Below are 22,676 nucleotides of genomic sequence, written 5' to 3'. Positions count from 1 at the left end.
TTTTCTTTTTTTTTTTCTTTTTTTTTTTGTATACTGAATCGAGGCTCGTGAAAGAGCTGACATTTACTTCACAAACAAATCAACCAGACAAACAAAATATATAAAAAGAGGGAGCGGAAGACAAGAGAATGGGAAGCACACAAACACTTGAGAGCACACAACATTTAAGAGCAGGGAGATGTGTGGGAGGGAGAGGGCTTAGGGGGAGGAGGCGTGGGAAGGGGGCGGGGGGGGGGGGGGGAGAAGTATAAAACACAATGACACCAAGGACTTCCAGGACAGAAGTTGGTATTTCAAAAAGTGGAATTGGGGTGAAATTATCGGGGATAGAAAAGATCAAGGTTTTGGATGGGGGAAGATAAGAGATGGTGGTGAACAGCTGTTTTAAAGACCTGGAGGGTGGAGTGGGATTGAAGAGAGTGAGGGAGTTTGTTCCAGAGGCGGGAGAAAAGGGGAATGAAGGAGTGAAGGTGAGCAGAGAGTCTTGATTTTGGCAGTTTAACCATAAGAGGGTTGCAGGCAGATCTTGTGCGACCTGTAGGAATATTTGCGGGACAGAGCCCAGAGAGAGCTGGGGGGGCAAGGCCAGAGAGGAGTCGGTAGAAGACGGAAAGACCACCAACCTGCCTGCGGTGAGTGAGAGAGAGGCCCTTGGAGTTTGCTTCATCGCGGGAGATTCCAATGATTCTGAATGCTTTGCTTTCAACAGCGTGAAGACGAGCTAGGTGTGAGGCAGGAGCACCAGCCCAGAGGGGAGAGCAGTATTCCATTGAGCTGCGGATGAAAGCCTTGTACGTGGTGAGGAGCTCAGGTGTGCCAAGGAAGGACTTCGCACGACGGAGGATGCCCAGTCGGCGACTGGCTTTGGAGGCCAGATTTGAAATGTGGTTTTCCCAGGAAAGATCATGGCAGATAGTGAGACCCAAAAGTTGGAGTGACAGAACTTCTTGGAGAGGATTATTCAGAAAGTAGATGGGAGGGTTGTCCAGTCGGTCTTTTCGGAGAGACATCGTAAGAGTGTGAGATTTGTCAGGATTGAAAGACATGTTCCACTTGTTTGCCCAGTCTGTGATTTTGTCCAGGTCTGCAGAGAGTGAGGAGGCTGCAGACTGCTGATCTGAGGGATGAAGAATGGAGCGACAGAGAGTAGAGTCATCAGCAAAGAGATAGAGAGGATTTTCAAGAGAGTCGGAGAGATCATTGATGAAGACCAGAAAAAGCACAGGGCCCAGAACACTGCCTTGGGGAACTCCAGCCTGAACAGGAAGAGGAGATGAGAGAAACCCATTCAGGGCCACACGTTGACTACGACTAGAGAGGAAGTCCGCCAGCCATGCGTGGAGATTTCCATGGATACCAAATCTTATCTGTATATTTAATAATAAACGAGCAAGAACAGATATGGTCTAAGCTAAGGCAACGTATCACCCGCTTCCCAGCGAACTTCCTCAGGCCAATAGACCCCGAGCTTCGGCATGCGTCCGCTTTTATTCCCGTAGGGACAATGTGCTTCCTGTCAATTAAGGAGTGTTTTTATTTTGCTGAAGCTTAATATATAAATGCCAATCGCCTGTGATATATAAATGCCAATCATCAATGGTCTGCTCTGCTCTTTTTATTATTCACTCGTGATCGGATATTGTATGTGTGGAGAGTGAGTGGGTGCGTGTGATTGTTAAGCCTCTGCCTATATTGAGGCCTATAGCTGTTTAGGGTTTGTTTATACAATTGGTGCCCCCAGTTTTTAATGGTACCTCAGAGTTTCTTCGACCCTTAGGAGAGTACTAAACCACCATTTAGGTTTTTGTTTTTTCTGCCAATTTCGGAGCTGTATCTCGGAGCCGGCTGGGACTTTCGGAATGACATTTTGCATCCATAATGTGAATAAAGAGTTTATGGGGTTGACATAATTTATTTTTGGCCTTGACCTAATATTAAGGTCATGACAGAATTATAGACTTTTTATCATTTTCACCATAACTCCACTAAGGCTTAACTCCACTAAGGTGAAGAGTGAAAGCACATAATTAGTTACTGTTGTAGTCCTCTGGTTGTGCTAGTTGCCTGGTACGATTCGTCTCAATATGACCATAGTGGCAAACCGATTTGAACCCCCTCCCCTCTCTCCCCCTCCCCAACCAGATTGTGTGTCCCACAGTCACCATACCGTACTGATTGGAGCACTGAATCGGCCGAGTGTTACGCTAATTAGGTACTACACGCTAATTAGGTACTACACGTCTTGTATCTAATTGGGGGTGGCACGGTTTTTATGTGGCTTGAACTGCCGTCACCAATTAACCCCTAACAGGCTTTTCTACTTACCACAAAGTGACCATGATGACCAAAATTCACCCCAAAACCAGGATAAATTTATTAAAGCAATAAACAATGGTCATGGGGAAGGGAACACAAGGAGAAGCAATAACAATAAATGGCGACAATAAAATACCCTTACCCACTATTGCACATACACACCCACAAAACAATGAATGAGCGTGAGAGTACAAGACAGGAAATACCCGCGCTGTGCCAGCATGAGCTTGCTTGGAACTAATGAGATGGGAGGGAGGGGGGGGGGGGGGGAGGGTTTCTCAGGCACACTCTTGCAGCCGCTATCCGGTCCCTGAGGAAGAGAAGCGTGACTCCTGCCTGTCAGTTTTTCAGATTTACGCAGCCTTCAACATGGTATCACTTCCCTTCTGCCTGGCATACATGCTTTTATAATCTCAGGCCCCCACCTTCTGCCATGACATACTGCACCCTCCCCAGTTGCTCACCATTGGACCAAAGCCCTATCTTGGGGTGTGGCGAACCTTTCCCTGACCTGCAACCCGGTTGTGATGGTGGACCCGGCTCTTCCCACAAAAACTACAGGCCGAAGGACCACACAAACAGTAAAAAGAACATACATGACAGATTACAGAGGGTATATATAACATTAAATAAAGGTTCGAAGGGATGGCGGTTTTAGACATACATTAGGGAGGGTGTACGTCGCCTATCTAGACATAAAGTGCCGCATATCTAATATCATGATTAATTATCTTGCACTAATACTCGAAATCTAAGACATTCATTAAGGATGTAACTGAGCTACACTAAGCAATCTTAACTCCTCGGAGTCATTTTCACAACGATACCATAGTCTCATCTTCGTGGATCTGAACTTGCTTTCTTATTAGTAGATTAGCAGAATAGATCTAATGACTTTTTGGTTGGATGCACCTTTTTCCCTTTTAGACAAGTAAAAATTTGAGAATTTTCGAATAGTGTAGGCATTTTGTGTTAAAAGTGATTAAACAAGTTTTTTAGGATAATTCGAGGGTGCTGAATTCAAAAATGCTGTTTAACCGGTTCAATTTTGGAGTCTTAACCTTCAAATTGTAAAAAACAAAATGCCCACCATTTTCAGCATATTTTTTGCCATAACTTGAATTTTAAGCAAAATAGAAGGCTCAAAATAGTGGCAATACCCATGTTTGTGATACTGAGGATTCCAAATTTACTGTTACCTAAGTTGTAACTAGTTTGGTTTTGCCGCCATGTTGAATTCCAAGATGGCCGCCATATTTTTGGTAATTTCTGGGGTGTATTTTTTTATGTACATCACTTTCACTGGTCAAATGCGCTTTTAATTTCTTTAGAACAAAAAAAATGATATTAAATCATTTCTAAAGTGCATTTTAAAAAGGGGTAAAGTTCCAAAATGGCTGCCTTTTAGTAATTATACTTTATAAATACCGTATAGCTCAATATTGGCATTCTCAAATGTTTACCTGTCTATCTTAGTCTGTTCTGTTTCTGCATTCTAGTTGTCTGTTGTATGCACATGCACATCCTCCTGTGCATGTTAGCCCAGCTTTTCTGCAGCTGCAACGGCCATTTATACATCCTTTGGTACATCCGCATGTTACTATCTCGCGACACGCCTTAGGAATTGGAGATAGCGTCATCAACTTCGGCACCAAGTTCCTATCGATGTATGTCCATCCCATGTCTGTTACTTGGGGGAGTACTGGAGTAGCGATGGTTGCGCGCTTCCAAATAAAAGCCTGGTAATGTGCGCGCCTTATGTGTAGTCTCACTGCATCTGATGTTGGTGGCAGAGTCTCCTGTGGACAACCCTTAGAGAAGAGTATTACACGTGCCTTGTCGCATCTGTTCACATCATCGGGTACCTTGTAAAGACGGCATATGAACTTTTCTGCATCGTTGATTACTTCTTCAGTGATATCTTCTGTGCCTAGATCTGTCAACAATTGGCTGTGTGTTTGAAACACCTTCCAGGCTGTCTTTTTGCCGTGGCCAGCAAGCTGTGACACACTGTCACAACCAGTAATTGCATGGAATGGCAGCAACGCTTCCACTTGGCAAGGTGGCAGTTTCTGGTGGAGTTTGTGGATGGGAATGTATTTTGGCTTCTTAAGAGTTCCTGCCTTCATCCACAGCTGAGTGCATGGCATCTTATCAAAATGAGCAGCTAACAAGACCAGCACGTCAGTGTCACGCACTAAAACCACCAGTTTCAGCATTTGTGTCGACGCAATGAAGAACAAGTCGTGTGTCCGCCTCCTCATGGTTGGCCTGTAGGGATGATGTGTCCATCTCTGGATCTGAAGATTTCACGTCTGTGATCTGTGCAAATCCTCCAGCCACTACAAGTGTTGTGGGTGCAATAGACACCGCATTTGTCATGAGCTGCTGAGAAAGAAACTGTGCTAGATTTGCCTTATTCTCTCCAAGTGAGAGAAAGTTGGTCCATTTGTCTGGTAGAGGAACGTTTTGGTTTTCTATTACCCGACGTATTGGTCGAGAGGCCCGGGTACGTTTCATTCTGGTTCCAGTCTTGATGGAATCCTGCTGGTATCGGTTGAAAGTTACGTCAACTCTCTCAAATATTTTCCCCATGGCAAACACTGAATTCACAAACGCATCTGCATATTCACCAAATGTGGTTATTCCGCTGGGCTTTCCAAGAGCCATCACCAGTGCTTGACCATCAATTACTAAGCAAGTACTTCCAGTTAATGTCACTTGTTCTGGGGTTGAGACATCTTGAATCAACTCATTTGCCAGTCGAGATTTACCGCTACTGCCTGTATGTAGACTCCCATTTATGGCAGAAAGTGAAATTGGCACAGGCATAAGCTCATGCTGCAGAATCAGGTCCAGGTTTATCACACGCCCTGCTTTGGAAGCTGTCACAAGTCGCTGTAGAATGTTTCTATCTGCCTTGATGGTCGTTTCTTTGCCTTTGCTTTCTTTGCAGTCTACAGCATACAGAGACGAGAAAGTCTGTGCTTTGTTCCTATGTAAAGCGGCATTGAAATTGATATGACATGTGCCATCAGGAGGCTGAAGAAGGCGTTGATCAACAAACTCATCCAGCTGCACCTGTCCAAGTTTTTCTGCATTAAGCAAAGAATGTTGAATGCTCTCTGATGCCAAATCCTTGGTAGCAATATTCTGCAGTACAGAAGATGACATTCCCTCGCTGAATACATGGCCTCCACGGTTACCGGACCTGACCCCATGTGACCTTTTCCTCTGGGGTCACATGAAGGCGAAGGTGTATGTAACTCAACCACAAGACCACAATTCCTTCATTGTCTCATTTTACTCGCTTTTCAAAATAGTCCAAAGCACACTTTGCAAAAGACTCCAGGCGTACTATATTTCAAATTGTTTCTTTGTATTTAAATCCAACATTGTGGCCATCTTGATGATCAATATGGCGGCCATCTTGGAATTCAACATGGCGGCGAAACCAAACTAGTTACAACTTAGGTAACAGTAAATTTGGAATCCTCAGTGTCACAAACATGGGTATTGCCACTATTTTGAGCCTTCTATGTTGCTTGAAATTCAAGTTATGGCAAAAAATATGCTGAAAATGGCGGGCATTTTGTTTTTTACAATTTGAAGGTTAAGACTCCAAAATTGAACCGGTTAAACAGCATTTTTGAATTCAGCACCCTCGAATTATCCTAAAAAACTTGTTTAACCACTTTTAACACGAAATGCTTCCAACATTTTATATAAGCACAAATTCTCAAATTTTTACTTGTATATTTTAAAATGTATTTTTTTTTTTTGTTGTTTTTGTTTTTTTTTGTATACAAGATCGAGGCTCGTGAAAGAGCGAACATTAATCACACAGAAAGACAAACAGACACAAAACAAATAACATCGGGAGCGGTAGACAAGATGGGGAGAGAGGGGGAAGGACACAAACACAACATTTGAGAGCAGGGACCGAGAGACATGGAGACATCGAGAGAACTGTGGGAGGGAGAGGGCTTTGGGGGGAAGGCATGGGAAGGGGGGGGGGGGGGTGGGAGAGGTATAAAACATATGGACACTGCCAAGACTTCCAGGAAAGAAGTTGGAATTTCAAACAAGGTGGATCTGGGGTGAATTAGTGGGGGTAGAAAAGATCAAGGTTTTGGATGGGGGAAGAAGATAAGAGATGGTGGTGAACAGCTGTTTTGAAGACCTGGAGGGAGGAGTGTGATTGAAGTGAGTGTGGGAGTTTGTTCCAGAGGTGGGAGAAAAGAGGAATGAAAGAGTGAAGGTGAGCAGAGAGCCGAGATTTCGGCAGTTTAACCATCAGAGGGTGGCTGGCAGATCTTGTGCGACCTGTAGGAATATTTGGGGGACAGAGCACAGAGAGAGCTGGGGGAGCAAGGCCGGAGAGGAGTCGGTAGAAGACAGAAAGACCACCTACCTGCCTGCGGTGAGTGAGTGAAAGGCCCTCAGAGATAGCTTCATCGCGGGAGATTCCAATGATTCTGAAAGCTTTGGATTCAACAGCGTGAAGCCGAGCCAGGTGTGAGGCAGGAGCACCAGCCCATAGGGGAGAACAGTATTCCATTGAGCTGCGGATGAAAGCCTTGTATGTGGTGAGGAGCTCAGGTGTGCCAAGGAAGGACTTCGCACGACGGAGGATGCCCAGTCGGCGACTGGCTTTTGAGGCCAGCTTGGAAATGTGGTTTTCCCAAGAAAGATCATGGCAGATGGTGAGACCCAAAAGCTTGAGCGACAGAACTTCTTGGAGAGGATTGTTGAGAAAGTATATGGGAGGGTTGTCCAGTCGATCTTTTCGGAGAGACATAGTAAGAGTGTTTCGCCGCCATGTATAATCTCAAACCACCCCTATATATATAGTATGTGTATATATATATATATATATATATATATAGTGTATGTATGTGTATATATATATACACATACACTTACAACATACAACGGAAGCATCGTTTGTGTACTGTACGTATTCCAAATGGCAACCCAGCCACCGGATGCTTCAGCATGCACATCCACACATCGGTGCACACATTCGCTGATGAATGCTGAGATCACCATGTCAACTCGCATGACTTGTTTTACCAATATTCACCAGAGTGTGTGAACACCCGTCACAATTCCAAAAGTCTTCCCTCTCAAACCAAAGGTTTCCTCGAAATGCATGATAATTATTTTCTATTTGTGTGAACTTTTGGGTTAATTTGTCCTCGAGAAAGTATAGCCAAGCAAGGCAAATTGTTCAAAGGGCATGTCCCAATAGATAAGCAAGCACGACTGTTGGCACACATCGAAATGCAACTTTCATCTTGAGTAATCACTTGGCTGCAGTAGCTGCAGCGTTGTCTCTCAGAGTTGCATCACCTCCTTGGCTTGCATGAACACCGAGTGCTCGTCTGTCACAGCCAATGTGTTTTATACATTTGCCTTTTTAATCTTTTTAGTTATCCGAGGTTCACAGAGATGCTTGCACATACATCACATGCTGCAGATGGAATGTGAAAAGACATCTTTGTATTTTTACCTCCGCCACCAAAGGTGGATGGAGGTTGTTTCACTCCTCTGACTGCGAACAAGATATCTCAAAAAGTTGTGGACAGATTCGGATAAAATTTGGCGAATATGTAACGTATGTGACAAGGACGAAATGATTCGATTTTGGTGAAGATCTGGATTCGGATCCGGCTACTCGAATTTTTAAAGTGATTCTTCACCATTGGGAGATGGGGCCAAAACGATACAAAGCAAGATATTTCAAAAACTTGTGGACAGATTTGGACGAAACTTGGTGGAGAGAGGTTGGGTGTGTGACGAGGACTAATCTATTCGATTTTGGTGAAGATCTGAATATGGATTCGGATACAGGAATTAATTAATTTTTAAGTGGTTCTTCACCATTGGGAGATTGGGCCAAAATGATATATAGCACGATATCTCAAAAGGTTGTGGATGGATTTGGATGAAACTTGGTGGACAGGTTGTGTGTGTGACAAGGACGAATTGATTCAATTTTGGTGAAAATCTGGATCTGGATCAGCTAGTTGAATTTTTAAAGTGATTCTCCACCATTGGGTGATAGTGCTAAAACCGACATATAGCAGGATATTTCAAAAAGTTATGGACGAGTTATGACTAAACTCGGTGGACGCATTGTGTTCGGTGACAAGAACACGCCGATTAGATTTTGGTTCAGGTCCGAATCCAGATCCGGCCTATCAGTGGGATGCAAAACATAAACTGTTCAGCCTGGCGGAGGTTTGCTCTCTAATGAGTGCTGGTCTGGTTTTATATCCATCAACTGCAGACTTTGGTAGACAATGGGCAAATGTGTAATACATAATAGCGGGTTCTCCTGCCCTCCGGTTTTTCGTTTTGAATATTGTCTGTCCGAGGCTCGAAACTTTGATCCTGGTGATGAAGCAAATTCGATCTGAATGGATTATGGCATCAAGAGGTCAAAGGTCATAGGTCATGTCAGATAAGAATGTGATACTTGAAAACAGCTGAATGGATTTAAATTAAACTTCGTATAAGTTTGTACGAGTATAATGATGTAATAATGTGGTCGGGGGCATATCGGTCGACGTTGTGACGTCGAAGAGTGTCGTTCTAATTTGGTTTTATATTACGTTTTGCTTTTATTTTCTTCTAAGTCTCCACCGGCAGTCGGCACATCGAGCAATTTGAAAAGGTCTTCGATGATGTGTTGTAAAGTTATCTGTATTGAGAGATATGAGGCGTGTGGTTGGGCATGAACCTGTCTGGCCGGGGGTGGTTGGTGATGGAGTCACAAGTCACTGTGCTCGATCTACAGGGACCATGAGCCTGCAGCGTTGGAGTCTCTTCTTCTCGGTGCATCGGCTCGATCCATCGCAGGACTTTGTATGCTGCCAGTCACTGTCGTTAAAACACGATATGAGGTATGTAGCGAGATCCTCACTGAAGCTGCTGATTGTGATCATAAAATTTAAACAAAGTCACCATTTTGATCACATGGAGTTTTGGTTAAGGTTTGTTTTTGACAAACCATCCGTTACCCTTACTTGCCGCAACATCCTTTTCATATCGTCTCACTTCCTTTTATTTCCAATGCCTTCATCCTTTATTCTCTGTCCTCCTACTGTTATTTACCTTTTAATGTATTATTAACGCACAGGTTGTAAACCTGGTGCGTTATAGCGTTTGCCTGGGAATTTCTGTCTCTCCAAAAGTGAAGCTCCGTTTCTGTCGCTCAGATGTGTAGCCAGTTTCTGTCGCTCAGATGTGTAAACATGACGTCATCAAATCTATATTTAGGCTAACCATGGGCTACCCCTTTGGCTGGTACGCGGCCGCTCGCTAGTACATAATATAGGATATATTTGTTATATGTTATGTTATAGGATATATAGGATATATGTTATATGATATAGGATATATATAGGATAGGTTATAGGATATATATGTTATAGGATAGGAATATAGGACCCAAATGACCCAGAGGACCCAAATGACCCAGAGGACCCAAATGACCCAGAGGACCCAAATGACCCAGAGGACCCAAATGAACCAGAGGACCCAAATGACCCAAATGACCCAAATGACCCAGAGGACCCAAATGACCCAGAGGACCCAAATGACCCAGAGGACCCAAATGACCCAGAGGACCCAAATGACCCAGAGGACCCAAATGACCCAGAGGACCCAAATGACCCAGAGGACCCAAAGGACCCAAATGACCCAGAGGACCCAAATGACCCAGAGGACCCAAATGACCCAGAGGACCCAAATGACCCAGAGGACCCAAATGACCCAGAGGACCCAAATGACCCAGAGGACCCAAATGACCCAGAGGACCCAAATGACCCAGAGGACCCAAATGACCCAGAGGACCCAAATGACCCAGAGGACCCAAATGACCCAGAGGACCCAAATGACCCAGAGGACCCAAATGACCCAGAGGACCCAAATGACCCAGAGGACCCAAATGACCCAGAGGACCCAAATGACCCAAATGACCCAGAGGACCCAAATGACCCAGAGGACCCAAATGACCCAGAGGACCCAGAGGACCCAAATGACCCAGAGGACCCAGAGGACCCAAATGACCCAGAGGACCCAGAGGACCCAAATGACCCAGAGGACCCAGAGGACCCAAATGACCCAGATGACCCAAATGACCCAGAGGACCCAGAGGACCCAAATGACCCAGAGGCCCCAAATGACCCAGAGGACCCAAATGACCCAAATGACCCAGAGGACCCAAATGACCCAGAGGACCCAAATGACCCAGAGGACCCAAATGACCCAGAGGACCCAAATGACCCAGAGGACCCAAATGACCCAGAGGACCCAAATGACCCAGAGGACCCAAATGACCCAGAGGACCCAAATGACCCAGAGGACCCAAATGACCCAGAGGACCCAAATGACCCAGAGGACCCAAATGACCCAAATGACCCAGAGGACCCAAATGACCCAGAGGACCCAAATGACCCAGAGGACCCAAATGACCCAGAGGACCCAAATGACCCAGAGGACCCAAATGACCCAGAGGACCCAAATGACCCAGAGGACCCAAATGACCCAGAGGACCCAAATGACCCAAATGACCCAGAGGACCCAAATGACCCAGAGGACCCAGAGGACCCAGAGGACCCAAATGACCCAGAGGACCCAGAGGACCCAGAGGACCCAAATGACCCAGAGGACCCAAATGACCCAGAGGACCCAGAGGACCCAAATGACCCAAATGACCCAGAGGACCCAAATGACCCAGAGGACCCAAATGACCCAGAGGACCCAGAGGACCCAAATGACCCAGAGGACCCAAATGACCCAGAGGACCCAAATGACCCAGAGGACCCAAATGACCCAGAGGACCCAAATGACCCAGAGGACCCAAATGACCCAGAGGACCCAAATGACCCAGAGGACCCAAATGACCCAGAGGACCCAAATGACCCAGAGGACCCAAATGACCCAGAGGACCCAAATGACCCAGAGGACCCAAATGACCCAAATGACCCAGAGGACCCAAATGACCCAGATGACCCAAATGACCCAAATGACCCAGAGGACCCAGAGGACCCAGAGGACCCAAATGACCCAGAGGACCCAAATGACCCAGAGGACCCAGAGGACCCAAATGACCCAGAGGACCCAAATGACCCAGAGGACCCAAATGACCCAGAGGACCCAAATGACCCAGAGGACCCAAATGACCCAGAGGACCCAAATTCTATGTATGTTTCTATGATGATGTATGTTTTGGTGAAAGTACATAATGTGAATACTAGTAGCAATTTTACAAAAACCATGGCATAATTTCAAATCTTGACCCGAGATGATAATTATGCTACATCATAATTTCCATGTGCCAACCTGGGCGGAATCCAAGTGGATTCACTTGACTTGTTATTATTATTATTATTATTATTATTAATGACTCTGTGGCATAATGGCTGGAGTCTACTCTGAGTCTCGGGGTGGCGGGGAATGGGGGAGGGTTGAATCAACGGTGTTACGGATTCGTCATTTCCGTTGTTGTGGTTTTCATCCACTGTAAGCATTTTTGGTTCCATTTACTATTATTGTTATCGTTTAAGTGAAGTGGTGTTAACTGTTTTCAAAAGGTAAAAAATTAGTGTTTTAAAAGAAACCGGAAACCGGATTGGGAGAAACGGAAAGAAGAAGAGGAGGGAAAAAAAGCGGAGAAAGGGAGGTCGGGAAGAAAAAAAGCCGAGCTGCTTCAAGGTCCTGAGCAAACGTTGACGAACGAGGGTCACGAGTGAACTTTGGGTTTCCCAGGAAAGGGATTCCTGTGACAGAGTTGTTATCGCTGTGACAGATAAACCTGCGTGACAGGTTTTGCGGTCGATTCCGAAGAGAATCGTTGGAGTGACGTTACGCCACGAGAACGGGCCGTCGGCCATTTTGACTCACGCGCTTTGCGCATCGCTCAAGGTTTTTCACTTCGCTTCAACCATTCTCACCGCATCCAGACGTTAATTTGGTGTGTGTGATAACGTGGCTTTTGAGTGAGAAATCTGCGGTTCGCCGATTGAGAGCCGTCAAACATCCATACCTGAAGGTGTGATTTCCCCGTCGCTTCTCGAGGACACCTTCGCCCATCTTTGGCAGTGTAACTGCCAACCCAACGGGATTCTGGTCTCGATACGACATCGTACGGACGATCACTGGAGTGGATCGACTTTGGCTTGAAGCCGGTGTTTGGCTTGAAGCCGGAATAGAGACATTGGGAATGTTCTTCTTTTCGCTCACTTGGAGCACAGTGAGTTATATTGTACGAACCTGATGGTACCATCATAGGAAATATATATTGGTTGTACAATTGATTACTATTGTTGTTGTACTGTTATTCTTGTGTGATCTTAATACAATACTGGTTTGTTTGTAACAATTGGTGTGGTTTCACCATTGATCTTTGACATACAGAATAACACATCTTTCTGCCGTGACTCCTCTCGGGGCTCGGAGGTACACCGTGACCGGGGTTTGGGGAGGAGCACGTAACAACGGTTAAAACCTGACTCCAGCCAAGTTGTACCAAAGACTTTTAAAATGGTCCGTGTTGCTTTTTTGCTTCATGCCCAGCATTTGAAAAAGATAGAGTATGGACAAACAACCATTGCACAGGCTAAACCAGCTGCATCGTGGAACCTTTTTGAATGTCTTGATAGGCAGATATATTGATGCTATATAAATGTATGGGTTATTATTATTCCCCTCTCCTCTTCTCCCATATACAGCTTTATGAAGGCCCCTTAACGATAATAATTAAGTGCAACGATTAAATGCCGACTGTTCTATGTTTGACTCTGTGATCATGCTGTGAAAGTCCATTCTGGGATGGCAGTGCTGAAGTTATACCAACTTGCGTGTCTGCAGAGTGGTCGCTTTAACTACAGCAGTGTTATTGGAGCTCTGCGTGTAATCCAGCACACAGAGGGCATGCGTGGCCTATTCGGCGGATTGACAGCCACATTGCTACGGGATGCACCTTTTTCTGGCATCTACCTTATGTTCTACACTCAGAGCAAGCAAGCAATACAAAAAGGTATTGAGAGGCCTCATTAACTATATTGCATACCTTAGCAGGGACTAAGTATATTGCATACCTTGCATAACTATATTGCATACCTTGCATACCACCCCCTGATGGTCACCAAGTAACTTTAGAGCAAAATGCTTGTGAGGCACATGGGTGTCATGGTCTCCATAACAGTTAAGAGATGCTATTTGCAGATATTAATATATTATACAGTTTTTCAACCATCCCAGATTTCTCTCAGAACAGAATGTCAGGCTGATGTCATGTACATTGTGAACTCGAACGGCACGAGGTAGAGCGCATACCTCCGCCAGGCTTAACAGTTTATGTTTTGTATCTCACTGATCGGCCGTATCTACATCCGGACCTGAACCAAAATCTAATCGGCTTGTTCTTGTCGCCAAACCAACTCGTCCACCACGTTTTGTCAAATCTCGTCCACAACTTTTTGAAATACCATGCTATGTATCATTTTTGGCACTTTCTCTCAATGGTGAAAAATCTTTAAAAAAAAAAAATCATTATCAGATCCGGAGCTGGATCTTCACAAAAATTGAGTCGTCTCGTCCTTGTCACACACCCAACCTGTTCACCAAGTTTCATCTGAATCTATCCATAACTTTTTGAGATATCCTGTCCACAGACAGATGGGGATGAAAACATAACCTCCGTTCACCTTCAGTGGCGGAGGTTACTAATAATCTGTACCCCTGTACATATGGGTATTAGGTAGAGCAATGTCAGCTCATTTTCTCAAAAATAAAATAACCTCTTAGCAGGTATGTACAAAGTTCAAAGGATTGTGCAAAGTATTTGGCTGAAGTGTATATTTGGCTATAAAATAACAAAGGATCAAAGGAACTTTGAAATAAAGTTCAAAGGATGCACTGAGATGTTATTTGTGCTTGGCCATTGGCTGAAGGTGGCATCGTAATGCAAATGCAGTAAACAATTCCTTTGTCCTGCAAAAGATAAATAAATAAATGCTTTTGTTTTGTATTGCAGAAAAAATCCCTATGGTGAGGGTTCAATTGACACCCCTCATGGCTTTGCTAGTGGGGAGGGTGACGTGACACCCTGCCAGGACTAAAAAAAAAAAACATTTGGCAAAGGGCGAATGAGCTCCCGTTGGGAGCCAACGCCTATCCAGTAAGGAGATGGTGTCTCCTAAAAAACACCCATCTTGTTTGAGTCATACCAAATACTTGAAAAATGGTACGTGCTGCTTCCTTGCTTAAAAAGGATAGAGCATGGACAATCCCCATCGGTTGGCATCCATGGAGAGGAGGAAATTTATCTTGACAAAATGTCCTGCTGAGTACAGTGAGAAAAGCGGCGCCATTGTGATGACGTCGCTGGTACCCAGAGTATCCCCGGAAGTGAGCCGAGCTCAGTGGCTGTGTTAAGGGTGTGTGTGTGTGTATGTGTGTCAGCTCTGTTACGAGCCTTAGCCCATGTATAAAAAAGGTTTATTTGATAACTTTTTAAGCAAGTTGGAAATGAAGTGATCCCTAATGCGCCAGTAGCTATATTCCGTAAGGCTGATGCGCCAAGTCCCATTTTCTTGCTCTCTGCCGCAGGTGTTGACCCATCTTGGCAGTTGTCCAGCAACTTTTGTTGTGGTATTTTAGCGGGAGTGATGGCATCATTGGTGACACAGCCTGCTGACATGGTGAAAACCATGATGCAGATGGAGCCGCACAAATATAAGAGAATGAACGAAGCATTCTTTGCCATCTACAGGGTGAGTGTTTAATTCCTTAAGTTTAGAATATCTTTTGGTTTGGTCAATTATTTTAATATGATGAAAATCCGAAGAGGGTTTTGAGTTTTTTGTGGATGGTATTGATGAAATGGGATTGTTCTTTCTCAATGTGCATGGATCCAATATGGGACTGCGGAATGTCTCAAGAATGCTCAGCGATGCCTTCCGCGCATGCGCTGCTCATTTGTTTTCATCAACTCACTTCTGCTAATCAGGGCACTTTGGGTCTGCTCAAGTAGTCTTATCACAATTTGCAGTATTCAAATGGAGGGAAATCCCACAATAGTTAACCATCACCTTTGTGTTCCTGAATGCAAATCGGACTCACGAGAACATGAGAAATACCTGTGGATGACTGGCCTACTATTTCCGGTTAATACCAACGAGCAGCTGTAGTGGATGATGACAGGCGACTGACACACAACTCGGCGGTGTGCACCCGTCACCTCATTGCGCGAGACATAGATGGAAGTGGGAAGAAAACTCCATCTTGGAAACACCAAAATCCTGAACCATTCCCGTGGAATGATTGGAGTCTCATAGATATAAAACCATCGCGAGGTAAACCTACTGCGAATCCACTTCAAGGCAGTAAATAAATAGCGCAAATATCGGGTCAACTTGCTGAAGAATTGATGAACTTTCACAATGCTTCACTACCGGATTGAGTCGATCAATGCCAATGGAGGATCCCTCGTGCTACGGTTACGGGGAGGGATAATTGTGATATATCCATGACTTCTCCCCAACGGCTGAAGTTGATTTGGATCAGATCACAAACTTGAGGTTAGAGGTCAGAAAATTACCCAAATTCTTTTAATCGTTGCATGTGGTGACTTTCCTTTCTATCATTAATATAGTCCTTGTCTCCCCATGATTTTTACCTCTGCCAACAAAGGTAGATGGAGGTTATGTTTTCACCCCGATCTGTCTGTTTGTGAACAAGATATCTAAAAAAATTGTGGACGGATTTGGACGAAATTTGTCAGAGATGTAGTGTATTTGACAAGGACTAAATGATTCGATTTTGGAGAAGATCCGGATTCGGATCCGACTACTATAATTTTTTTTAGTGATTCTTCACCATTGGGAGATTGGGCCAAAAACGATAAATAGCAGAATATCTAAAAATGTTGGATGAAACTTGGACAGGTTGGGTGTCTGACAAGGACTAAACGATTCAATTTTGGTAAAGATCTGAATATGGATTCGGATATGATAATTATTTAATAAACATACAGCAGGATATCTCAAAACGTTATGGACGGATTTGGACGAAATTTGTCAGAGATGTAGCGTATTTGACAAGGACTAAATGATTCGATTTTGGAGAAGATCTGGATTCGGATCCGACTACTATAATTTTTTTTAGTGATTCTTCACCATTGGGAGATTGGGCCAAAAACGATAAATAGCAGAATATCTGAAAATGTTGGACGAAACTTGGACAGGTTGGGTGTCTGACAAGGACTAATCGATTCAATTTTGGTGAAGATCTGAATATGGATTCGGATAGGATAATTTTTTAATCGGCATACAGCAGGATATCTCAAAACGTTATGGACGGATTTGGACAAAACTTGGTGGACAGGTTGTGTGTGTGACAAGGAAGAATCGATTCAATTTTGGTGAAGATCCGGATTCGGATCCGGCTAGTAGAATTTTTAAAGTGATTCTTCACCATTGGGAGATGGGGCCAAAAACGATACATAGCAGGACATTTCAAAAAGTTGTGGACGGATGATTTTGATTAAATGTGATTCTGTATTGAGATTTCTGGTCTACTCTAGGATACAAAACGTAAACTGTTCACCTGGTGGAGTGCCGTTCTCGTTGTTTTTGAAATTGTCAAGATTTGTTTTTTTGAATCCAAGAGCCAATCAGAAGAGGGCTCATGAAGGTTATTTCTTTTTCTTTGTAGCAGTTCTAAGATGCATTTGATATTGCTCCATCCATAGGGCCCGCACTATAAATCTAACCCAAGATTTGATGTGTATATTACTTTGGTGCGTCATAGTAGCTAAAAAAAAATTGAGATAAAAATCACAGCGTTGAAGAAAGATACAACAACAACAGGCATTTTAAGGCCATTTTCCCTGCTAGAGCGGGGGTTAGCCTTGCGGTCCCCATGACAATCTTCTCCATTTTCTGCATCTCTCCTTGTAAACCCCCTTGCCCGCATTTCTTCTTCCACCATCTTTCGCCAAGTCTTTCTCGGTCTTCCCCGTCCTCTACAACCTTCTACATTCATTTCCATCACTCTTCTCAACCAGTCACTTTCATCCTTCCTCAACACATGACCAAACCATCTCAACCTATTCCTCTTCACAGCAGCAATCACAGGCTCTATTCCCATCATCTTTCGCAATTCATCATGTCTTCCTCTCTCTCAACGATACTCCGCACATCCACCGAACCATTCGCATTTCCACCCTTTCCAGCCTTCGTTGCTGCTCTACATTCATGACCCATGTCTCGCTCCCATAAATCATAACACTTCTCACATATGCAGCATACACCTTTCCCTTCAGCTTCAACGACACTCCCCTCATCAGCACGCCACTCAGTTCCCGAAACTTCTTCCATGCACATCTCACTCTAGCAACCGTTGCCGAGTCTGATCCACCTTCTCCATTCAACATGTCTTCGAGGTAGCAAAATGTTTTCACACCTTCCAGCTTCATGCCGTCTCCAAGATCCAACTCAACATTTCCTCCATCTGCAGCTCCCTCTGTGCACACCTTACATTTGAATGTAGCTGCCACTGGTTAATGACCCTCTCAGACCACTACATTTTTGATGAACCCACTCAGCACACATTGTACATTGAATGGAGTTCACTCCGACACCCTTCCTGCACACAGCACAGGGCCACTTCCCAGTTCTTTCCACCTCACCACATGCTTTACCACTTGCCATCACCTTCGTCTTTCCGATATTCACCTTCAGACCTTTTGTCTCCATACATTCCTTCCACAAGCGTTGAAGAAAGATCTCGAAGACTATTTCACCCAATACATTTGATGCATGTAGGCCTACAGATCAGTCATTACCTCATCGCACAATGTATGGCCCGGCCCGATCGTCATTGTTAAAGGGTTCTGCGCATGCATGCGGATCTATTTTGAGGTGATTGACTTATTTTTCAAGTCCCGTATTGTCAGTGGTGTATATATAGTTTGTAACCTGCAAGAGGGCATTTGACTTGATTATTTACTTTTCCACATAATCCCTCAAGTTCAATGTACTTGGTCAAGCACAGCTACAGCTTGGTTATGCACATCTTATAGGTCTTTGTAAAGACACTCTTCGACCACTGTAATAGCTTCAAGTCTGAGGGAGCAAGGCTGCTGGATAGGGAAACAATTCAAGGCCAAGGATGGTCAATGAGGTCACTGCAATGCATTGTCCAGGAGAAACGACACAACTTTATGCAACATTTTTAATGGCTTTTCACAACCACCATAGTTTATCAGCCTAGCACTCCATACTGATGGTCTTTCCTTGAATCTGTATTGTGACCTCTTCGCTGTCAGAAAAGTGACCTTGACCTATCCAGCCATTGCCTCATTGAACTACATGGGAGGCAGAGAAGTTTTGGGCTTGTAGTACCATTTGGTTTCACCATCCGTTGTTTACGCATGACTCCTCCTGAATCGCAGTCATGCTCATGAGGTTGCCTGGGTTTGATCGAAACTGCTTAAGAAGTTACTGGTAAATGTCGTCAAGCTCTTCTGATCAGCAGTTAACATTCATGGCATTCATGTTGGAGAAACCTTTCATTCAGGATGGAGTGGACTGACAGAGTGGTTATTCCCATGTCTTAGCTATACTTGTCTGACTGTTGATGCATCACTCATTAAAATCTTACGGACTACCACTTTCTGGTGTGGCAACCACCTTGGCTCATCGGCAAGGAAATTCAGATACCTTTTTATTTTATTGAAGCAGCCGCAGCCTCGTGTTGCCCCCATATCCTTATGGACTATTCTTTTGGGATCAACTCTCTTGTGGTGTCACTTGATTACTGCTGTTTTCAATATTAATTTTTCAAAACCGACTCGTGTTTATACTTACAAGTCCTGCAAATTTGTTTACAAATAACCACGAGTATTTTGATCTGTGAAATCGGAAGGGTCTTAACAGGTGATCAACACCTAACACCCTTTTCAATCATCCTCCATTATGAGCTGAATGTTACTTGCTACTTGCTGTTTCTCAACGAACTTAAAGCACGAGTTTAAAAACCGACATTTAAGGGCAATTCTCTCATCCAAAACTGTTCCTGTTCTAATATTAACATTTTGAACATGCGGCGTGTCTGGCAGAGCGCTGGCCTTCCAGGATTCTTCTGTGGTGCAGTTCCACGGTGCATGCGACGAACACTCATGGCTGCCATGGCTTGGACGGTCTACGAGCAAATGATGGCTCTGCTGAGTCGGAAACTTTAAAATCATTAGCCCTTACCTTTTTCACTCGTTTAAATCTCCAACAAATGAAAATGTGGTACAAATACTCTTTTCACCTGATCTTTGATAAAAGCAAAGCTAAAAGTTATTGTTTACAACCAAATCTGCTTTCATTGTTGGGTTTAAAAAGTAGCACTAAAGTTTTTATTTTGTCAACAATTTAATTGTTCCTTTACAGTGTTTGAATAACATCCTTTAAATCTGTGCAATATTCCACCCGACTCCAAAGTGATGTTATCGACCATGCTGTACATACATACATAATTATATATATAGTGAAAACATTACATCTGTATTACCTGAAAAGGCAGTTAAGCTTGTGCTTGATAAACTCATTTCTTCAACCAAAGTAACACTCCCCAGACTTTGGAAGGCAATTCATTTATTTAGCTACAACAAAGCAATTGCTCTACTGGTCGAGTTTCACTGTCGGGTGTCATCAATTTACATTCCACAAACCATTATATATATATACAGGGTAATAAAACAAATGTTAAAAGCAATAATTAGAATGGCTTCGATAACACTTATTTGTATATACATAAATGTTGCGTTCTTGTTTACAATATACTTTGGGAGAAAAAAGAAAGAAAAAAAAAAGCAGTTTCAAGTTTTGCACGAACATGCAAACCGACTACAGCTTGAACCCTCTTAGCAGCGTTTGGCGAGGGGCTGCAGTCGTTCCTGGAGAGCAGAATAAATAACAGTGCTTCGGGGTAGTGAGTAAAGACAAGACTTAAAGGTCAGGATTCCACACCAGAGTGAAGAAGAAACATGTGAAATGCAATGAATTCTAAACTTTGTACCAAAAAAAACAAACAAACAAAAAAAACTTTATATCTAATTTCAAAGCATTTGTGAAACATCCAATCTTGTACTCCATTTGTAGCCGAAAGAGCATGAATCTCTTGGCAATAAGTAAAACTGTCACTGAAAACAAGCACAAGCATAAAATTGTGATGAAGAGAGCACTGTGCAAAAGGAGGAGGCGACAGTTAATATTAACAAGTTATACAGGTGGGGTAAAGCCCTTGACAGAAGGCCTGACATCGTTGAAGAGAAATACGAATGCCGAATAAGTGGTCAAAGAAGGTAAGTTGACAATTTGCTGTCACGGCTTTGTGCCAACACTGCAGCACGAACAAGCAATGCAGATGGTAACAATCCAGCACACCAGCAGTAATCTTTAAACGTTCGAGTAATCGAAGCACCTGGGCCATTATTTTGCAGAACAAGCCAGTATTTAAAAAACAAAAAAAATTGCAACCTATCCTTGTACAAAAAAATCCAAACAAAACTAAACCTTAAAATGAAACCACTGCATCTTCCACTGTAGTCCACCAGGAGCACTACACAAGTAGGCCTTCCTTAGAAATGGTCTGGCACAGACCAGTGCATACTGTGATCAGTTGTCAGATTTCATTGAACATTCAAGACCGGGCAGCAGCACGTCACAAACCAGTGTAAAAACAAAGCAAAAATTTGTACTAGGGGTGTGGGGGGGAGGGGTGGAAATAAAATCAGCGTAGTAACCAAAAGGAAAAAGTGCTGTGCAACTTAGCCAAAAAATCGAGAGATGGGCCTTGGTAGTCATACGGCAATCTGTACCACACCACTGCCAGATGATCCATGTTGTGCAGGAGGGGATCCAATGCTCGAAGATGACGTGCCACGATCCAACCGTTTTACAGGTCTAAAACAAAACGGCTGTTAAGCATGATGCATGAAACTTGTATGATAACAAATGTATGTAAAAGCACACTTCTGATTGCTACCATTTATACAAGGTGTTTATGAAGTCCCTATCTATTTAGTTACCCGCTATTTCTCTGACATAGATAGATACTTTATAAACACCCTGCATGGAGGCATGCTTTTCCTTGGGCTAGCAGGATAGCAGAGGTGCACACACGTGCTTCTAAACTGTAGTTTGTCGAGTCTGGGTTCGAATCCCAACCCAGGCATAAATGTGCATGCACATCCCGGTGTTTCACAGGCAGGGTGATTCATCAATGTGTGCGCCCATCCCTTAGATGGATGTGAAACTGGGCGCCGCATCCACCAGCATTAGTTGGCGACGTTAAATATCCCACAGGGTCCGCAAAGAGGAGGCGAGGTATCGCCGGCACCTCATTCCAAATTTCTGCCCTGTCTATCTCAAAGTGGCGACCCATGCAGGATTGTAACCTTAGCCAAGAGACTGCTTCAACAGCACAGACCTTCTGAAGAGTGCATGGCTCATGAATGCCTTTTTTCGTGTACACGCTAATTAAAGGCCATGTGATAGCTGGATATACAGTACAGTCAGACACCGACATTCGCGGCTCCAACATTCACGGGTTCCACGTATTCGCCGTTGATAAATTGCCACCTGCTTCTCCATTCACGGCCCTGCATCCCATGCATTCGCGGTTTTTCACAGGCAACAACAAAAAAATTTTAAAAATACATTTCCACGAGCTACGAGCATGACAGTTCTAAAACATATCTTCCACCAGCCAGGAACAAAGCAATTTATGGAATCGTGTAGTATGATCCATATGTTCGAGTAGGACAGATTTCCATGTGACAGGGAGCTGTCAGAGTAAGTAGTTTGTTACACGTGATGCTGAGGAGGCAGCGCATGTAATTTATGGAGAGGTGAGACTAATTTTGTGGGAGTGAACACCATGTTTGTAAGCAGGGCTAGTGAAGATTTCCCATGAGGGAGGCACATGTGTCCATCACGATCTGTCTGGCCAGTGTGTGTCAACCATGGTGGTGTAAATATGCTGTGGATCTGGAAGAACCAACGTACATTAATTTTATTGGCGCTGCCCCGTGGGTGGGACAGCTGGAGGAGAACTCCGCCCAAGAGGAGAACGCGAGACTTCGCTTGGAGGAGGGAGGGAACTCGTGCATCTTTGGAAAGATCAGAAAGCCTTATGCGAGGGGAACACAAACAAGTGTTCACGGAAGAGTTTTGTGAGGAGACTTGTAATGATCCTCTCCTGGAGATTTGGGATCACACTATTTTTTTGGAGGGCCTGGAGGAAGAAGACGTAGGGCAGACCAGGAAGCCTCAATCTAAAAAGGACAAAGT

At 44.0% G+C, this 22,676-nt stretch overlaps 2 protein-coding genes across 2 annotated transcripts in view; one reads left to right on the top strand and one right to left on the bottom strand.

Annotated features, from left to right (window-relative positions):
- The window catches only part of SLC25A38 (solute carrier family 25 member 38), a 28,171-nt gene extending 8,363 nt beyond the window's left edge, over nucleotides 1-19,808 (top strand). The window contains exons 5-8 of the mRNA XM_068110362.2: nucleotides 9,122-9,227; nucleotides 13,198-13,366; nucleotides 14,941-15,104; nucleotides 19,454-19,808. Of these exons, the coding sequence (XP_067966463.1) occupies nucleotides 9,122-9,227; nucleotides 13,198-13,366; nucleotides 14,941-15,104; nucleotides 19,454-19,576 (562 nt within the window). The 3' untranslated portion in view covers nucleotides 19,577-19,808. The remainder of the gene's footprint in view (nucleotides 1-9,121; nucleotides 9,228-13,197; nucleotides 13,367-14,940; nucleotides 15,105-19,453) is intronic.
- A 151-nt stretch (nucleotides 19,809-19,959) lies between these two features.
- NDEL1 (nudE neurodevelopment protein 1 like 1) overlaps nucleotides 19,960-22,676 on the bottom strand; it is an 86,458-nt gene continuing 83,741 nt past the window's right edge. Inside the window, exon 9 of the mRNA XM_068110361.2 lies at nucleotides 19,960-21,287. Coding sequence (XP_067966462.2) covers nucleotides 21,185-21,287 — 103 coding nt within the window. The 3' untranslated portion in view covers nucleotides 19,960-21,184. The remainder of the gene's footprint in view (nucleotides 21,288-22,676) is intronic.

Source organism: Myxine glutinosa, chromosome 3, assembly GCF_964187855.1.
Source record: "Myxine glutinosa chromosome 3, kmMyxGlut1.1, whole genome shotgun sequence".
Lineage (NCBI taxonomy): Eukaryota > Metazoa > Chordata > Myxini > Myxiniformes > Myxinidae > Myxine > Myxine glutinosa.
The sequence above is the reverse complement of the archived record's forward strand: the minus strand, read 5'-3'. Positions and strand labels throughout refer to the sequence as shown.